This window comes from Balaenoptera borealis (assembly GCF_965194805.1).
Source record: "Balaenoptera borealis genome assembly, chromosome: 4".
In the NCBI taxonomy this organism is placed as follows: domain Eukaryota; kingdom Metazoa; phylum Chordata; class Mammalia; order Artiodactyla; family Balaenopteridae; genus Balaenoptera; species Balaenoptera borealis.
The window spans coordinates 42,634,578-42,655,316 of NC_138861.1; the positions used below are offsets into that span (position 1 = coordinate 42,634,578).

The 20,739-nt window shown below is 37.5% G+C and overlaps 1 protein-coding gene and 1 long non-coding RNA gene across 11 annotated transcripts in view; one reads left to right on the forward strand and one right to left on the reverse strand.

Annotated features, from left to right (window-relative positions):
* The first annotated feature begins 2,880 nt into the window (after positions 1-2,880).
* Positions 2,881-7,830, forward strand: LOC309627741. The gene is made up of 2 exons (XR_014243936.1): positions 2,881-4,505; positions 6,692-7,830. It is a non-coding gene; the product is annotated as an uncharacterized lncRNA (long non-coding RNA).
* The window catches only part of FBXW7 (F-box and WD repeat domain containing 7), a 204,503-nt gene continuing 190,953 nt past the window's right edge, over positions 7,190-20,739 (reverse strand). For 7 of the 10 annotated variants that reach the window (XM_082389906.1, XM_082389905.1, XM_082389904.1 and 4 more), the window contains 7 exons: positions 18,874-18,997; positions 16,960-17,096; positions 15,895-16,008; positions 14,460-14,641; positions 12,214-12,439; positions 9,874-10,084; positions 7,190-9,104 (listed from right to left, as the gene is read on the reverse strand). In XM_082389906.1, coding sequence (XP_082246032.1) covers positions 8,836-9,104; positions 9,874-10,084; positions 12,214-12,439; positions 14,460-14,641; positions 15,895-16,008; positions 16,960-17,096; positions 18,874-18,997 — 1,263 coding nt within the window. In that variant the 3' untranslated portion in view covers positions 7,190-8,835. Of the gene's footprint in view, positions 9,105-9,873; positions 10,085-12,213; positions 12,440-14,459; positions 14,666-15,894; positions 16,009-16,959; positions 17,097-18,873; positions 18,998-20,739 lie in introns of those variants that run through there. The other 3 variants (XM_082389902.1, XM_082389907.1, XM_082389897.1) reach the window with 3 other exon arrangements.

Sequence of the window (20,739 nt, forward strand, 5' to 3'; positions counted from 1 at the left end):
CCGTGGTTTATTTCATTGTTCTGTTGGACCATACTGTCCACAGCCTCTTAAGAAAGAGTTTGTGAGAGGTAGTGTTTGGAGTCCTTTGTCTGGGAATGTTTTTAATTCTCCCTCTCACTTGGTCAATAATTTGGCTGGGTGTACAATTATAAATTAAAAATAATTTGCCTGTAGAATTTCAGAGACCTTCAGCTTCTAGCATCTGATGTTGCTATTGAGAAGTCCAGAATTCCATTTCTCATTTTTTTAATCCTGATTTTTCCCTCCACAAATTTTTAGGGACTTCTTTTTAGCCCAGGTGTTCCAAACTTTCATAATAATAAATCATGGTATGGATTGTTTTTCATCCATTTATTCAAAGGACACTGAGTGGCCCTTTCAATCTAGAGGTTTTCTGTCCTTCAATTCTGCTAAGTTTTCTTATATTAATTTTTGAATAATTTATTCTGTGCTATTTTCTTTTTTGACACTGTTATTAGGTATAAGATGTCTCAGACTGATCTTCTAAGTCTTTTATGTTTTCTCTGCTAATTTCCATCTCTTTTTTAAAATTTCTGTTTGATTTGTTCAATTTTTATTTTCTGTTGAAGGTTTTTCTTTTTCTTTTTGAATTTCTACCACATTTTAGTTTCTTTCTCAGATGTTTGGTGATTCTTGACTATCTGTTCATATTTAAGAGACAGACACTAAAAATCAGAGAGAAGGCTCTCTGTATTGGTTGGGGTTCACTGGAAGAAGAGTTTCTCCTTTGATTGGGAGGGGAGTCAACTTTCATTGGAGGAACTCTCGCCTCTCCCACCAACACCAGTACATGGAAACTTTTTTCCTTGTTGTTCACTTCTCTGGGAAAGAATCCTCTGGTATATGCCAGACTGTTGGCCTTCTGTGACAGAGTTGGGGAGAACTGCAGACTGTAACTTAATCTCCATTTTCATTTCTGAGCCTCACCCCCTGCTGCCTCTGCCTAAGCCTGGGTATGCAGTTTGGGTCACATCCCTTCATAGTTCTTGTAAATGGCGAGTGTGTTGGGCCCGGACAGGGGTGGGTTCAACACAGATGGTCCCCTGGCTGCAAGAAGATGAGAAAGAGAGGTAGGTCCCACTCACCCCTGCTCTTACTTTCAATCAGTCCCCAGCTCTGAGCCCTGTGTCTGGCCTCGCCGTCCACATAGAGGGGTCAGCTCACTTCCCATTAGTGCCCCCCTCTTCGTGGGCACTTTAGGTTGTAGTTTCTCTAACCTACTCATCTAAAGGCCACCCCTCCATCTGTTTTCCTTCATCCAAAGCTGGTGACATCTTTGCTCTACTTGGCTCTCCTCTCCTGCTCCCCTTTTGGGATTATGCCTGTTTAATTTCTCTCCTATTATTTAATTAAGTCTTTGGAAAGAAAGAGAATTGTCATTTTAAACTGGATTACTTTCTAACAGGGGAGACTGCTCTCTGGCATATCTATTCCTGGCATAGTTTGGAAGGTAGTTGGGGCACTGTGTTCCAGAAGTCTTACAGGTCTGCTGTTCCAGATTTAGCTTGAAATGATGCCCTGAAACGCAGTCACCACTATCTCTGTTGTTAGTGGTGGTGATGATACTAAAGATGACTACCATTCATTGAGTATATAATTAGCCAAGACTGTACCAGGTGCTTTATGAGTTCTCTCATGTAACATTCACAACTTTCTCTTCTACAGATGATGACAAAGGTTCAGAAAGATTAAAAAAAAAGTCTTCCAGAGTCACACAAGTGGCTGAGACGGAATTTGACTACAGCTGTATTTCTTGATAATAATAACAACAACAAAGGCTGCTAACATTTATTGAGGATTCACCATGTATCAATCCTGAGAATGCAAAAGCTTGCTCCTCATTTGCCTAGTTGTTTTGGGGGCACAAGTGCATCAATGGTGATTTATAAAAAAAAAAAAAAAAAAAATTCTTGTATAACTAAAGCGTCCATCTTTTGTAGAAATAGCATATATTTTCCCCTAAATGATCTGGAAGCAAACTTTCTTTTAATAATACACTATTTTACCCATTATTCCTATATTTTCATCGCTATGCCTTTCTTTTTAGGCAACTCACTCTCTTTTGACTCTGCAACTGGAAAAAGTGATTCCAATTTTCCAACAAAAGGGGATTCATTACAGCCAAACCATAGCAGGAATCTACTACACACTGTTCTTCAGGGCTCCCTAGTTGAAATCCAGGCCCATGCCTGCTTCTGTGGCTTTGTCAGCTCCCAGTTCGGGACTGAGACTGCGTCATTTTCTGGTATGATCTACAACATACTACATGTTCCTATATTTGCAAGGCAGTTGTGAATCAATGCATAATAAAGTGGGTAAGAGCTTGGGCTCTGGGGCCACAAGCCCAGGTTTGAATCCCAGTTTCTACAAGTTTTTATTTTTTTCTTCTTAACTTCGTGGCCTTGAGCAAGTGCCTTGACATCTCTGTACCTGTTTCCTCATCTGTAAAATAGGGCTAATAATAATATATCATGGGACAGTTGAGAAGATTAATGAGTAATAAATGATTTTAAAGTACTTGTCACCATGCTAAGTTATAATAAGTGTATGATAGCAGCTAGCTACCATTATTACTGTTGATATCTACAACCCTTTAATGAATACTACTGCATACCAGGCACACTGCTAAATGCTCAACATACAGTGTCTCATGTAATCCCCATGACATGTTAGAGTTGGGAGAACAGAGGAGGATTTTCCCTGAAACTGATGAAGCTGAGCTTCAGTCCCCCTCCTTTAACAGATCCCTGTGAGAGCTGGGGGTGCTAAGAGGTGCAGGGGGGAGCAGAAGCCAGCCTTCAGTCAGAAGCACTTCTATTAAGCAACTCTGGTAATTGCCTAAAGAGATCTCAGAGAAAGGGATCTGAATTACCAAGGCCTCAGTAAGTTGTCATAATCTTTATCATTCTAAATGTTCACTTTGGGATCTAATTTTGTAAGTTTTTTCTTTTCTTTAAGAGGGTCCTTAAGTTTATGAGCTTCAGGTCTCCCAAACTCAGATCTGACTCTTAACAGAGGTGCATCCGGTTTTACTTTTAATCTCTACACCGTATTATGTCCTTGCTAGATTGATTTAAGATCATGAAGTCACTTTATAGGAATGGTGAGAATCCTCAAACTGAAAGGCTCATGGTAGCAGGGGACTAGACTGTCTTGCTGCCTGCGTTTAGTAAGGCATAATGGTTTGGTGAAGTCTTAATGGGCTTCATTAAAATATGTTTAAAAAGTCTTGCAAGTAACCTTCCTTCCTCTTATGGGGAATAGTGGTTTGATGTCTCTTTTATAATCTATGAATCTCCTAGAAAAGCAGTAAACTGGCAATATATTTCTGTGCTCTACTATGTTTGAACCTTTGATTTGCAAGAGTGATTCCAACAGAATTTTCCTTTTGCAGAGCACGACCGCTGAAGCAAAGCAAAACCCAAAGATAAATAGCCTTCGTAAGTTTGGCCACGATAGATTTTCCAAAGCGAAGAATAAAACATCAAAATGTCTGCTCAGTGGTTCCTTGTCCTTAAGAATCCTGGGGAGAATCAGATCATCTGAAATAGAAACTCTGCTATTTTTATACCCAATTGCAAACTGGGAAGTCGCCAGGCTTTAATCTCAGCAATGAGTCTTCCTAGGAACTGGGTCTAGAATTTATTTACACTTTGGGGAAAGGTGCATTCTGAGTCATTTCAGCTTTTGGTGCTTTTCCTTTTTTTGAAGAACCTTTGAAATTACCTTTTAATATTTCTGATCTCCTCCACCTAGAAAGAGAAGGTGGTAGAGGAACGAAGTTGGCAAGAACCTCCCTCCTTTGGGCATCACTAGTATTAATCAAATGGACGAGACGTGTTGGCTAGTGAACTATGCCACGCTATGTTTGTTTGCAATTCAAATCGACAACTGGCACTCCCCAAAATGGGGAGCTGGGTGCAGCCACTTTGGACCAATTTAAAATCCATCTCCTTGGCAGGCCATGCCAAAATAAAAAACCGTGCACCCACTTTTCAAATTACCATATGGTAATTACCATTTGCTTAATGCAGAACATTGTGTGAAAACACACCCTGTTCACACAGAGGCCATTGATCTGTCACAGAAAAGACTTGGGAAGTCTCTTGGCCACCAACACCTTCCCTTCATATGGCCCATTCCTTTTTTTCTTCATGGATGATGAGGGGAAAGGCTTAATGGAAATGTTACATAAACAGGTTCCAGTACATTCTTGTATATGCACATTGTGTGCACATGCACACACATAACCTATCTCCAAAACGCAGTGAGTCAGGGAACATGAAAACAACCTGCGTCAGAAGCATTTATTCAAATTCATTCACCAGCAACACTAAACCACTTTGACTATCGGTAGAATTCCAAATGGCTTTACAAACTAGGAGTTTCTCCTCGAATTGCTGCAAGGGACGACAAGGTCGAATCCTCTGTTGCCGATGAATCTGATGGAGTAGAGGTTACAACGCTGACTCGTTTTCTTGGGGGTGAGGATGACTAATAGAAGGAAAATGAATAAAGTTGTATCTGAGGGAAGGAATCAGAATCAGTGTGATGTGAATCTAATCTACTCGTGCCAAGCAAGCCGCTTGTTTCTGGTTTCTATTAATATGGGATGTTAGGAGTTATAGGAGCCAGGATAGAGCTGGGCAGGCTCTGCCAGGTGGTTTCTCTGTCCACCTTGGTGTCTTTGTTTCACAGAGTGCAGTGAGTGCATCGGGGAAAAGTGTGCAGAAAACAAGGCACAACCTGGGTCTGGGGAAGCTGCCCTCTATCCTGTTTCACTTCAGGGAAGAGAAAGGCACAGAGGTCTTTGTTGTTATTTGATTGTAGCCTCCAATCAATTCAGAGAAGTAGAAAGGAGACTTTATGTAACAGGCTAGCCCAAAAGGCATAGAGAAAATGGCTTAAAAATAGTTAATACACTTAACTAAATGTCAACTACCTTTTGAAATTAAACAGATAGGCAGGTTGAAACATTTACTTAACCATTTGGCATGTACTAGCTGTTGCAAATTAATGAAATAGCTATGCTTCTTAAACAGCAGGAAGGGAGTTTCCAAGTGGCAAAATTATGAACAATTCCAATTAAAAAAAAAGAGAGAGATAGTAAACTCTCTTTGCTCAGTTCAACAGGTATTTACTGAGCTTTTATGGGTTACTCTGTGTCCTAATTTTAGTTTCAGGCAGTTTGATCTTTGGGAAATTGTAACATCTAAATGTGGGGACTGCCTTTACTCCAGTATAAAGAGTTGAAAATTCACAGTTATATAAGGTGGTGAATTTCTTCATTAAGGAGGCCACAAAGCAGGGTTCCCTTTGTGACCTTTCTTACTTCAATGACAATACTTTAATTCCTTTAGGATGAGGGTAATATTTTCCCTTTCAGGAACAGATCCACTGTAATAAAGATTATTCATTTATTCATAAATAATATTTAATGAACATATATAAAATCACTCCTAGGTGCTCCATATCTGTCTTTTACAAGGTTTCCGTAAGACTCAAACGAGAAATCTATGTGACTCCACTTAAAAAATGTAAATTGCTATATAGAGAGAAATACTATTTTTATTTCATACCTGAATGAGTCACAAATACATTCAATTGCTCCCAAATATAGCAAGTTACAATTATCTGGGTCTATTTTCTTAAAGTTGTAATAGCAGCTACCACTTAATTGAGCTACAAGTGCCAACAGTGTGCTATGTGCTTTATAACATTGCGTTTAATCCCTACAATAACCTTAGGAGGTGGGTATTCTCTACCTCCTAGAAGATGAGGAAACATGAGGTCAAGTAATCCGATGAAGGTCCCATAAATAGACAGAACTGGGATTTGGATTCAAGCATATTTGTCTGTGAACTCATTCTATTCTATACTGTACATTTATTTTTATTGACGATGTTGTTCTTCACTTGTATTAGAGTCAAGCCACATTTACGTTATGAAAAATCAAGCAGTTTCAAGACTACCAAGTAGGACTACAACTTCTTCTTGATCCCTGAGTTGTCCGTGTGAACAGCAGTCATGGCTCCGGGCTTCGCCCCGGTTCTCCCCAAAGCAGGCCGGGCCGCTCACCTGCACTTCATTGCCTAATACGATTTTTGGCTTTAACCATGTGGTTTTTTCTGTCTTTTCCCTCAACCTGTCACTTCTTTCTGATGTTCTTGTGCCTGTAATGTGCTGTGGACTAAAAAACCAAATAACCAAACGTACTGGAAGGTCTCTAGGGCAGTGGTTCTCAAAGTCGTGTCCATACCTCACCTGGTGAGCTAGCTTAAATGCAGATTCTTGGGTCCCATCCCCAGATGTTCTCATTCAGCAGTTTTGGGAGAGTGAGGCCCAAGAATTGCTGCCTTAGGAGTAAAGAACACATGCTTTGTGACTTTCATTCTCTAAGTAGCATCAATATTTGTTAACTTTCCAACCTTCACCTCGGTCGGGCCTGGATAGTTGAGATTCCTGGAGATACACACACGGCAGGAACCTGCTACTTGAGAGGCTACCTAATTTGAGTAACTGAACTTCATTTTTTTCCCTTACTTCATAAAATGCTAGATTTATTCAATAAAACAGCGACAAAAGAGCCTGAAATTACCACAAAAATGATCCCCCCCGCCCCAAATCTTGCTTTAGTCTGTCAAAATTCTAGGTTTCTTTCTCCTTAAAGGGCATGAGTGTGAATCCTGGTGCTTGGCCAGGTACCTGACTCCTGACAAACACCTAACCCGTGTGAGCCGCAGTCCTGCCCTCATCTTTAAAGTGGAGAGAATGGTGTCTACTTCTCAGGATGGTGGGAGCTTCAGAGAGAATGCATAGAAAGTTCCTGGTAAGTAGTTGACATGTGGTCACATTTTAAAAATGAACTTCCTATATGAATTCTAGTTGTAACTACCATAAAAGTCTGGTGGCTCTTTGAGGGACCAGATTTCACACATATATACCCCAGTGTAATAGAGATGAGCACAGTGCCACATCCTCCTGCACTGTCTAAATAGATACAATTTGCATCTTGCGGCCCACTGTTCTTACTCTGGCTGTGGACAATAGGCCTGGAAGCATCAATTTCTATGCCGCACTACAGGGGATGCGAAGATTAAAATATCAGAGACAAACCCTAAATATCGATAATGAAGTGTTATTACCTCAGTGGAAGAAACAGGCATACTAACATGAAAAAACACATTTTATTGCACTTAAGTTATAAGAAAATAAAATTTCTAAGTGAATCAAACCATAGACACAATCCCTTTAAAGGTTGTTTTCCTCCATCATGTCAGGTTGTTACATAACTAAAATTAACCAACTTGAATCTGATTGTTTTAAATCAGACTATAAATAAAACAAACAAAAAAAATAAACAGGAGGAGGAAAAAAAGATCACCTAGGATACAGTGTTAAACCACTTTCACAGTTCAGCTTGAGTTGTGGCTCTTGGAGAATGAGGCAAACCATTTGACTTTTTCATTCATTTTGCTTGTTTGCATGTGACGCCTTTACTACAAAAACTGGATAGTTTCTGCTTTGTCAGTTACTCAGAGCAATAAAACTGTAACAGTTGTTTTCCCAAATACTGTAAAACACTAAGACTGACCAGCAACTTTATTTTAATTTTGTGTTTTATATATTTTTAAAATATTTTGTCAGTTTTATTATGTATGTTCATCCATTCACCACAGCCCTCAAAAAGAAAAGTTTCTCCGCAGAACAGGCGGCAACAGCTCTGTTCCAAGGAATGTGTTTTAATTTTTGCCCAGATAAAAGAAAATAAGCTTTGCACACACTCTCAATTCTTTACTTGCAGGCAAACTTCACTCTTTATTTTCTGAAACTCTCCCATTCTCAGCCTCTTAGAGGCACAGATGGTTCAAGTTTCAGTGGCAAAAAGTCTTTTTTTTTCCGTAACCAAACTAGAGCAAATTTGGAATTCAGTCTGGGACTAAAACGTCACAGCAGAAAAAAAATAAAAAAAAATAATTTGCTTTTTTTTTTTTCTTTCTTTCATTTAGCAGCATAAATAAGTTTGGCCACTGGGAGTACAGTACAGGGGTGGGACACAATCCCATATTTGAAGACCTACTTCTAGCACCAGCATCAAGAATTAAATCCATCTCGGGACTCACAGAACCCAGGACAACTTGCCACCTTTGAGCAACACAGGCATTGCAGAGTGTATGTGGAAGCGACAGGAATAGATTAACAGAGGCTAATACTGTGATTGATTGACATTGGCAATGGTTGGCAAAAAAAAAAAAAAAAAAAAAAAAAAAAAGCTTTTCATGATAACTGTACAAAAACAATTCACAGTAATTTTTTTCCTTTTTAGCTTTTCCGCTCAAGAAAAATGACTTTTTGTTGCAGATGCTCTCTGGTGAGAAAGTCCACCGGTACTGTGTGGATGTTACTGCAGCTTCTTTCTAGGTCTCAGTGGTAAAAGAACAGGCTAGCAGAATCTGTAACGACGTCTCTGCAGTAACGCTGCCCAGTGACCACTGGAGAAGAAAATAAAGAAATAATTGCACCTGGTTTGATTTCGAAAGTCTCGTTTTGCAAAGCTGCCCTCAGTCCAAAGTGAAGCTTTTTCCGGGACGAGCCGGCAGGCGCCTCTCTTGTCAGTTGTGGTTTGTCATCGCTTCCTCTTTTCCTTCTGAGTCTGTAGGTCTTTTCGCTCTGTTGCCCCAAGCCAACATCCTGCACCACTGAGAACAAGGGATTTTTTTTCTTTTTCTTTTCTTTTTTCTTTTTTTCTTTTGCAGGGGGAAGGGCAGGGAGTATGTCGTCTACACGTTGGGACGATGCCACCTTTCCTGCTCCTCACTTCATGTCCACATCAAAGTCCAGCACCAGCAGCTTGGTTTCCTCCGTCCCGTTGCGACTCCCGACTGCACACACCAGCTTTGTGTTTGAGGCTCTGATCCGCCACACGACTCCCCCGCTCCCCCCACTCTCCAATGTGACTAGGTTGCGAATAAATTCACCCGTTTTCAAGTCCCATAGTTTTACAGTTCCATCATCTGAGCTGGTAATTACAAAGTTCTTGTTGAACTGTAAACAGGTCACAGCACTCTGATGCTTGTTGGGACCTAGGCAAAACCAAAGGAATTTCGTTACTGGTTAGAAATCATGACTAAGGGTCAGTTATACTGTAATTTGTGGAATCTATATTGGAACACACAATAAATGAAATATTTAAAACGCTGCACATTTAGAAACTGTGTTCTGAGTATTTTAGGATCGGCAGGGATGTAAGAAAATCTGGTAGCTATTTGTAACTGAAACGTTAATCTCTGAGGGTTCTGTGTTCCAGGAAGCGTGGTTAGCTACCAGGCATACATTTTGTGTCCCGGTTGCATGAATGAGCACTTCTCTCGGTGGTGATGTAGATAGACAAGCATCACGTATTCTGCTCATGGACAATCTATTACCCTACCACTCTGAACTAACCAGTCAAAGGCAAAGGCTGAATGGACACTATTCCAAAACTCTGAAGAAGAGACAAAATCAATGAGTAAAAAAGCTGCAGTATAGCCCACCAGATGGCCTCAATGAAAAAAACACTTTCTAAGGGCTATGACTAATAAAAAGAAGTTAATCATGATATAAGGAGTTAACACTGCTGTGCCTCATTTAGTATTAGTGGCTTTCACATGTTTCTTCCTCTAGTTCAGTGGGCACTGTGAATCCTTCCCATCCTACTCAAGTCAGAGTGGAAAGGCTCATAAACTTATCCAAAATAAGTTTTCATTTTGTATGAGGTTAATTCTTTCTGTGACACAAAAGCTCCATATTTCTCTTTTGACCAACAATCTCATTTTTAAGGAACACAACTAAAGGTGGGTAGCCAATATTTACCTTGCAATGTTTGTAAACACTGTCCTGTTTTGATATCCCAGATTTTAACTGTAGAATCTGCATTCCCAGAGACAAGAATGTTGTCTTTGAGTTCCATGCCGCTTGTTAACGACTGGTGTCCTGTTAACGTGTGAATGCAATTCCCTGTCTCCACATCCCAAACTCGGATTGATGTATCAAGAGATCCACTCACCACATGGATGCCATCAAACTACAACAGACACAGTTTATTAGACTAGAAGTGTACATATTCTTGATATTATTTATTGACCTTAATCCTAAAAGGGGACGGGAGTAAAGCATGAGACACGGGTAATGCCAGGAACAAAATGAGGTACTAGGACAAAGTGCATGCAATCAAGCAACTCTATAGGGCATGTTCTCAGAAGCTTCTACCAGAAATGCTAGTTTTTTATGGACAGTGGCTTCAAACTAGATGCAGAAACAATTTTCAAAAAACCACCTAAAATGAAAATATTGTTTTCAGATCATCTGGCCACACTTAACTAGCTACATATCATGAATGATTCAATATGGATTGCCATTTGAGTTTTACTTCCCAATAGGAAGCTGAAACTACTGACGTGGTTTATGAATAAAGGGTGTGCTTATCAACACCCATGGCATGAAAAGGGCTGGAGATAGCTTTCATGATACTTAAAAGTAAGTTCCATTAAAAATTGTATGTAAAATAAAAATTTCATTTACAAGAACCTAATGCTATTTAGGAAATGTGCCAACAGATAATTATATCTGGAATTAGAAGTGGTGGCATTTTGAGAACAAAAGCAAACTATATACAGCATCTCTTCTCCAGATTCCCAGCTATACCCAAACTCAACAAATATCTACCAATTCCTAGATCTATAATAATGTTACCACCTCTTTTCTCAATCTAATGGCTTATTTAAATAAGATTATTATATTCATTAAGGTTCGAACATATCACAAAACATACAATTGCAGCCAATTCCTTCTCCTCCTCCTTTTCTAAGTTAACAGACATCTTTATTATATGTCAATATTTCATGACATAGACAGTATTCCATCAGTTAAGATACAAATACCCCAATGACAGAACTGTGAGCCCTGGGACTACATACTAATTTGCTGATTACTAATGGGCAGTAACTGGTAAACAAGCTATGTAAGTAATAGGAAATACAGCTGACCCTTGAACAACATGGGTTTGAACTGGGAGGGTCCACACCTATACTTGAATTTCTTTTGCTAAATACCTACTACACAATCCCAGGTTGGTTGAATTCTTGGATGTGGAACTGCAGATACTGAGGGCCAACTGTAAAGTTATTCGAGGATTTTCGACTGGAGTTGGGGGTGGGGGGTGGTGGTTGGTGCCCCAGACTCCTAAGTTGTTGAAGGGTCAACTGTATTTTTGAATTGAAAATGTTGTCTTTCACGAAACGAAACAAGATCTATTTTCTAAACTTGCTATTAATCTAGTTATTTATGTCAAAATATGGCAATCTATTCCAGGATATCAGGTTCAAATGAAAACAAACCAAAAATCAGTTTAAGTCAAATTTACTTCTTCATGACTACAAACCAGCAGCCCTGTGATGGCAGAGCAGCTTTGTGCAGAAAGTTCCACTTCCACTTTGGGGACGGAATCACAATTACATGGTCCATCAACTTCCAGCTATCAAGGCAAAGGGGCAGCCTTTGGCCAAATTAATCCTCTAAGGAATTTATTAAAATCCAGGTTATTCTCCTATGAGACTATCTACCCATTAATTAACACAGCAAAATTTAGGGCCCCGAAGTCTCAGGTTCCAAGACAAATATTTGTATTTTAGAGGGAAATGAATCACAGAAAAATTGAAACAAATCATTTAAATAATTTCAAAATTTATGCTTTCTTCATGCCAATTTTAAAGTATATGTAGGGACTTCCCTGGTGGCACAGTGGTTATGAATCCACCTGCCAGTGCAGGGGACATGGGTTCGAGCCCGGGTCTGGGAAGATCCCACATGCCACAGAGCAATTATGCCCATGTGCCACAACTACTGAGCCTGCACTCTAGAGCCCGCGAGCCACAACTACTGAAGCCTGTGCCTAGAGCCATGCTCCGCAACAAGAGAAGCCCGCGCACCGCAACAAAGAGTAGCCCCTGCTTGCTGCAACTAGAGAAAGCACGCGCACAGCAACGAAGACCCAATGCAGCCAATAAATAAATAAAGTATATGTAAACAGCAGAATAATTTGATTCATCTTTTTTTGGACTGTCTTGGATCAGCAATCTGACAGTGATTATGAGTAAGACAACCTTATGACTCATCAATAGAGCATCTCAAGAGCAGGAGAGATAGGTCTCTTACCTGTAACGAGTAGACCCTGTTGGTGTGCCCCTGCAATGTGTGCAGACAGGTCTCCGTCTCTGGGTCCCACACCTTCACCATAAAGTCATACGCTCCACTCACAACCCTTCTGCCATCATATTGAACACAGCGGACCGCTGCTACATGACCCATCAAAACATGTAAACACTGGCCTGTCTCAATATCCCAAACCCTAAGGGTGGCATCTCGAGAACCACTAACAACTCTGTAGGGGGAAAAACAGAAAAAAGAATGTATTAGAATTTTGATATTTTGAGAAAACATGATACATAAAAAGTCTGTGGTTATTAAAACTTTTTTTCCTTTTCTTAAGCAGGAATACCTGTTTTCAAAATAAATACATACTATGTAAAACCTTGATATATAAATATGCAAAAGTTGAGTTACTCTGATTGGGATGGGAAGTTGGAAAGCCTAGAATTCTGCCTGTTTGATTCCTCCACCTATGAGGGACCCAGGAGCACCTTGGGGTCCTGTGGAACAGTTTGAAGACTACTGTACTGTAATTAGAAATGACAAAGAGGAAGAAGAGGAAGACAAAGTCAAAGAAGATAAAGAAGCAGCAGCAGAAGCAGCCAGCTCTAAACACATACAATAAGATCTTGATTTTAGAAATAAAATGTTAGTGTGGGCAATATGTGTAAAATGCTAATGTGTGGTAGTATTTTGAAAAACTTAAATTTTCTTCTTTATTCTTTCTGTCATTTCCCCCAATTTTAATTATGAGCACAAAGTCCCTTTGTGACTAGGGAAAAAATTCAATAAAGGTTATTCAACAAAACAAATCAAAATCTGGAATTTAAACAGCTAAACATATGTGCTTTACACCATATACTCTGGTTAAATTAACCAGTTTTAAACATGTCCTCAAACAAAGGTTGCTTGTGCTTACATTTAAAAATATTCCGTAGGCTACCGGGGCATTAAGACATACAGATTTTTAGAACATACACATGTAGGGGCAACAGAAATCCCTTAAAAATCTGACCCAACATTATTCTCTTCCGAAGACCTGAGTGATACAAATACGGCAATCACCTTTGGATTACAAAGGAGAGTTGAAAACTCAGATGTCTTTAATGTCATTCCTAAGAGATTAAGACAGGCCAGAGTTTCCACCTTTGGAACGGTAGAAAATGGAAGCATTGAGAGATTTAAGTCAGAACATAATGGAAACTGAAATGCAAGGTCTCTTGATACCAATCCCCCCCAATTTTAATAGTAGAGCACACTGTTCAGAGTAGATTCAAATTACAAGTCAGAAGGTACTTTTCTGCACATATTACAAATCTAAAGTGAAATCTGCTAAATGTAATGGTGCTTGATAAAGAAGATGCCATGAACAGAATGAATTAATGGTAAAAACTGGAGTGGATTCACTGTAAGGACCCTTCAGAGAGACCTTTTCTGACAAAGGAGGTAGAAATCACACCTGTTTAACAGGGGTACTGTGAAGACACGCCGATGGAAGATAGAAAGGACTTTAATAGGAGGGCTCTGTAGGAGGAGATAAAAGCAACAGCAAAGATGCTGAGAAGAAAAAGGCAAGCAGTCTGGTTTGGCTTAAACTATTTTGAAAACTGGATTGAGGGTTTCTTCCTTAATTCGGTAGCCAACAGTAGGCTCCCAAAGGGCAGTGGTACTACCGTAATTAGAGGAGGTTCTCTGCCAGCTGTGTAAAAGGTGACCAAGTTTGAAAGCTCTGTCAGTAGTTCAGGTGATAGGTAATGAGAGAGAAAGTTAAAACCCACAGGCCTCAGCTTTTGCCCAGACACAGGGGATATGATGGAGTGGGGGAAGGGTGGTGGGTAATTAAAAAGACTCAGAGACTTGAAGCCTGAATTACTGAATTTGTCCCACTACTGGAAATATATGCCCCCTCCCAAATTTTTTTTGAAGATGATGAGTCATCAAAGATTTAGAACAATAAAGTAAGGTGTTAGTCAAGATCAGAGAACAGAGTTTCAAGGTGGAAGCCAACAACACATTAAATGAGGACGGAAATTTAAAGGCAATACCCTACTGCCCAATTTTAAGGCAATACACTACTGCTTTCCTAGCAGAGAAGTATCTGAAGTTGAATGATGAAAGTCTAATTTAGGAGCATATTATCAATATCTCTCTGTTAGACATAGTAAGTACTGTACAACTGAACTCTATACAAAAGGCCCCAAGTTCACAAGTAACAGAGGAAGAATTCCCAACCCCTACAGGGTTTCCCCTACCTTTTTTCATGGAGATGCATACAACGTACAGTGGAAGTATGCCCATATAAGGTGTGTATACATTCTCCCGTCTCCGCATTCCACACTTTGAGAGTCCGATCTGTAGATCCACTAATAATGATATTGTCTCTCATCTGTGATGACCATACTCCACCTGTGTGTCCCACTAATGTCCTCAGACACTGCAAAAACACTTAAGATGATTACTTTTAGGTAGAAAGAAAAACAATGTAAATAACATTTCAGTAGTTCATTAAAATCTGAAGTAAAGTTATTTACTCAGTTGGAATGTTTGGCATATTAGAAAATAATTTTTCACATCAATATAACATGATCCCATCACTGTGTATTTCTTTGTTTATTCAGCAGCACTGCATATTATACACACACACACACAGTCGAGGAACAAGTATGTAGACAGTAAACCTTTCTCACTAAAGTATGACAACTCCGGCCTGGCCTCTTTGATAAAATAATACTAAAATTGCAACTTGGTTTCTTCCATGGGAATGGATTCAATGAAAGAATGCCAACAGAGTTGGGTGTGGCTACATTCCACATTTCATCTGAATCTGCCCCAAGGCAGTAGTTAGGGTACTTCTAGGCAAGGTACTTCTAGACAAGTAAAGACAGACACTAAAACCCTGAAATAAATCCAAAACTAATATTACACTACGGAAATACGAAGCAGTTTTAAAAAAACTTTTACATCTGACTTGGAATATTTAGAAGATTCTTGCCCAAGAATCAACATGTTATAAGACATTTTAAAAGACAGATCTCCCCCTCCCCACACACTTTCTTCTATTCTTTTTTAGGTGGTCAATTACTTAATTCAAGAAAATATTTTCCATTGGACAGATAAAAATAAGTATTCAGTAGAGAACCATTAAAGTATAATATTGTATGAAGTGAAACTGACTGCCTGGACTGCTTTGTTTCCTTCAAACTCCTATTTAAATAACTAGCCTGCTTAACTTCTATCTTACATGGTTTGAGATAAATCAAAATTAACATGATTTATTTAACTTTTAAACTATAGGTAGGTTATCAACAAAGTTTACAAGGAAAAAATATATCCCTCAGTCATATTTTTGAAAAAGATTAAAAAGGAAGGAGATATAACTTTGATGGTTAATAAAAGTGGGAAAAATTAAGCCAAAAAAAAGAAAAAAAAAAGCACATCTGTAAAATCTTAAAATAGCTAAGTCACAAAGATAGACAAACTATTTAAATGAAGAAGAAACTAATGACATCCCTATCATGAGAAACATCATTTTCATGCCAAGAAAAAAGCTGAATTAGAAGCTCTGATATTTGCTATCAAAATAAGCTAGACTCAGAAATGAATCCTTGTTTTCCTTTCACTGGTTGATCCTTGTAAAGGTATGTACCAAATGGTGACTTTACGAAGTGTAGAGAGAAGTACACTTACTTTGCCTGTGACTGCTGACCAAACTTTTAAAGTGTTGTCATCAGAACCACTAACTATTCGGTTACCACAAAACTGTAAGCATGTGATTACATGATCATCATGTCCTTTCAGCACCTATAACATAGATGTACAGATCAGAAGTACGTTACTACATTATGTTTTTTAAAATACTGGTGAAAAGAAAAATGAGGCCATAAATAGCAACAGTAATCCAAAGTCTATTTCCAGAGTAAAAATTTGTATAAAATATGAAGCATCCTTCCTGGCAGATGAATTAAGTATTAAACATTTTATTGTTTCCATATTCTATTATTTATACTTGAGACATCAACTATTAAAATTTTACTCAGTCAAGACCTCATAAATATGGTTCAAACACAAACATATTTTATAATCATCTATTTTATCTGCTCAAACCAAAAGAATATGCACTTAAGTTGTGCAATTTTGACACACAAAAACAAAAGTGCCTACTAAGTAGAAAGACAATAATCATCAACTTTTTCAACTTAAACAAAAAAGCCTGCCATAATGTATACGTTTTAATACAAAATGTCTCCCCAAATTGCTTTTTTTCCAGTTGAAAAAAATATAGTTAAGGATTTCAAATATTTTTGCCATTCTTTATATAATTGAAATGTTATAAGGCAGAAAATCAGAATTATGCTTAAATTTATAAAATTAAAACACACAAAAGCCATCAAAAAACCCCCCAAACATGGGCACTCCTCAAAAAATCATGTTTAGTCAGAGAGGGAGCAAATTCTTAGGTAGTATGTATATGACATAAAATTCAACAGGATATTCAGAAATTTTCATTTACATGCAATAGACAGAACAACACGTAAGTCAATTCATCTTTTATTCAAGTACAATTAGTTGTCAGACTAGAGATATTAGCAAAGAGGAATACTGTCAGTTACATTTTCAGTTATTTTAAAATATATTGTTTTCTTTCTATAGGACATGGGTTGTCAAGCTATACTGCTTGTCAGATATGGAAGAGTACACTACGTACTAACACTGATTAATGGTTTCTGTTACATCATGCAAGAGTTCAGTTACCTTAGGAGACTTGAGTTCTCCTCGCCTCCAGTTAGTATCAATTCTGTGCTGCCTGATGTATGCACTTTTCCATGGACTGTGTATGAAACCTGGTTTTATTACTTTTCTTCTCTTGATGTGCAATGGTTCATCAATACCTAAGGTTTAGAAAATTTAGAGTATAATTGCCTTCACCAATAATACAAATTACACATTTTATAATGCATCTCATTTTCTCCTATGCTGAAAACCACTGAAACGCAGAACACTGATTTCTAACACTGTTATTACGAGACACTAATGTAAATTTGCAATCTGTATGGCATGTTTTCTATTGACTACTTCATTTCTCTCAGAATAATTCTATGAAATGTCGGTGAGGATGTGGAGAAATTGGAACCCTTGTGCAATGTTTGTGGGACTATAAAATAATGTAGCTGCTATGGAAAACAGTATGGCGGTTACTCAAAATAAATTAACCATAAAATTAACATATGATCCAGCAATTCCACTTCTGAACATACACCCAAAAGAACTGAAAGCAGGGACTTGAACAGGTATTTGTACATCCATGTTCGTAGCAGCATTATTTATAACAGCCAAGAGGTGGAAGCAACCCAAGTGTCCATTGATGGATAAATGGAGAAAAAAGTGTGGTATATACATACAATAGAATGTTTAGTCTTAAAAAAGGAGGGAATTCTGGTACATTTGGATGAACCTTGAAGACATTATGCTAAGTGAAATAAGACAGTCACAAAAAGACAAATACTGTATGATTCCACTTATATGAGGTCCCTAGAGTCGTCAAATTTATAGAGACAGAAAACAAAATGGTGGTTGCCAGTGCTGCAGGGAAGAGGAATAGGGAGTTACTGTTGAATGGGTATGGAGTTGCAGCTGGGGAAGATGATAAACTTCTGGAGATGGATGGTGGTGATGGTTCCACAGCAAAGTCAGCGTACTTAATGCCGCTGAACTATACACTTAAAAATGGTGAAAGTGATCAACTCTATTTTATGTATAAATTATCACAATTAAAAAAAAGTCATTAAAATAATGATTATATGAGAAGGTAAGGCAGGGATAATTAATCCCACTTTATATATATCTGAGAAGAGAAGGTTTCACTGAGTAGTCCAAGCCACAGACAGGGCAGAGGCAGGATTAGAAACCAAGTATCCTGGATCTTTCTTTACCTCTCAGCTTTACTAAAGAGAACCTATAGTGCATCTGTCGTACACTCTATGATTCTTTCTTAAAAATTTTGCTTGTTGAAGGCAAATAATATTTTTGCATAATTTTTTTCAAAAGTACTATTTTTCTAGATGCCTGCTGGAAAGAAAAAAATGTCCTTTCTTAATATGGATGATACCTACTCCATTACTAGGAAAGGGGATTTTTTTTTTTTTTTTTTTTTTTTTTAAACAGGTCTCAGAACACAGGCTCCATGGTGGCAAGAAAATGGGACTTTACTACTACATCCCCAGGATTTAAGAATATCTAGCACATAAGAGGTGCTCAAGAAATATTTGTGGAAGAAATGAATAGAGTACAAATATTTGAGTATTTAATTGCTAATTTAATTTGGGGGTTCTCTTTAAATTGTCCTCATCTTGACTTTCTCATCGTTTATTAATTCTACTGGAGACTGGGAAGCAAATGAGATATATTCACTATTAGTTACAGTGCTCACTAAAGGGGTTAGTGGCAAGATTTGGCACATTTGAACATGTGGAATAACCTGTGGATTTTATATAAGTAGGTGAATGTAAATGAAGACGCAGTCTTGATTCTTTGATAGGCTGCCAAAGTTCTCTTTCTTTATTTATCCACCACTTTATTCTATGTGCACATAAAACTTATTATTATTTTTCAGAATCACTTTGCTTTTTCGAACTACAAATATTTTCTCTCTGTGATTTTGAACCTTACCCTCTTCTTTACATTTCTCTCTCCAGAGAAGGTTGTCTTCAGCCAAAATTCTCCAGTAGCGACACGTCTGAGCCGCTTGTAGCAGGTCTTTGGGTTCCAGGAATGAAAGCACATAAAGTGCCAGCTATGAAAAGAAAAAGCATAGTATACCATGTGTCTCTTTTTAACTATAAAAAATAAGTTATTTATTCCCTATAGTATAAAGTACTTATAGAGAAATGTAATATAATTTTACATTCTAATTTCTAAAATTATGAAAGGCAGTACCTTCTAATATTCAATTTTAACAAATACATCCCAGATTTAAAAACACCCTGTTGGTTTTTATGAACTTCACCCACTAACTCCTCACCTCTTCAAGGAACACTTATTAAACCTCTCTGCCTCTTCTCTTGTCTTTGCTCTGTGAACCTCATCTCAAGAATTCTACTATTTATTTATATATTTTTTACTTTATTAGGTGTTTAAATTTTGTCTTTTTCTGTCCTCACTACAATATACTTTCACTTAGGAAATGAGATTCCTGTATACTCTGTGTGGCATAATTTCAGAATCCTTCAGATAGTTAGATTTAATTAATAGTTCTTTAGCATATCAAACTGTTTATATCACAGTGATGAACTTTTCAAACATTTAACCCTTTACTGTAAATGACAAAAGGGAACAATTATTAAACTACTCCCTAGACCTATAAAAGTAATTGGATTCTAATTCCTTTATATTGCTTATGGAGATTTTCTGGATGGGCCAGATAGAGTTGTATATTTGAGCTAAGTCTTTGATATATCACTGATTTAAAAATTTTGTTTCCAATAGTTGCAAACCATCAATTTTTTTTCCAGCGTGTAAAGTCAATTCAAATAAAGAAAAGAAAAGGAAATAGAAGAAAAAGGAGAACGACAGCTTCCAACTATGCTCATTCAACTAGCCTCACAAATCACATAAAAATTTAAATTATGATATTAGGACAGAATGATCTAAACAGAGCAATAAAGTTTACTTTTCACATAAACTAAGTTACAAAGATTAAAACAAACTATCATTTAAAGGACCTAGGGTCATATAGGGAGTAAAAGCACAATCTGAATTATTTTTTGATGCTAAACAGGAATTACATGAAATAAATTATGCTTTCCCAATGACTTTGTATCAATATATATACAGAGTTCATCATTAATCACATATTTATTGAGTATATTCTATATAGAAAGTATTTCAACCAGTCAGTATTCAACTTAATACTACTATTGACAAATGACAGTGAAAAACTTTTTGTGGAATAATTATTTTTGGTCTATCAGAGAAGACCATTCAGTATTATATACAGAAACCGAGTCATTTATAATGAAAAGGCATAACTATATTAAACAATCTATATATGCGTGTGTGTTCATACATACATACACATATACAAATATACACATACATACATAACTCAACAATATATTTTTTAAATGGATACCCCATAAACCAATTAATTTTGAAATTATCAATCAATCAAAGCCTAGGCAAGTTTGCTTAGTGTCAGTCTAACACCATACTATTAATCTTCTATGTGAAATTGATATTTAACATAGAAATTATCAGGCACAAAGTTATATTTGTGGAAAAGAGATGCTAGTTAATGCCCAAGATATTGAGAATGGTCATATGAAAAAGCCTACTCTTATTTTAGCTATCCAGCTGAAGCAGAAATCAGGTAATTTATAGAAACATTCAATGGATCCTAAATGCTAAGAAACAAATCCAGAGCAGGTTAGATTTATCCCCAAATCAACAAGTAAAATTTCCTTCATTACTGGTGATTAAGAGATCATCTAGTCCAGTGTCTGCATGCATTAAAAAGAAATGTAAAGAAACACTCAG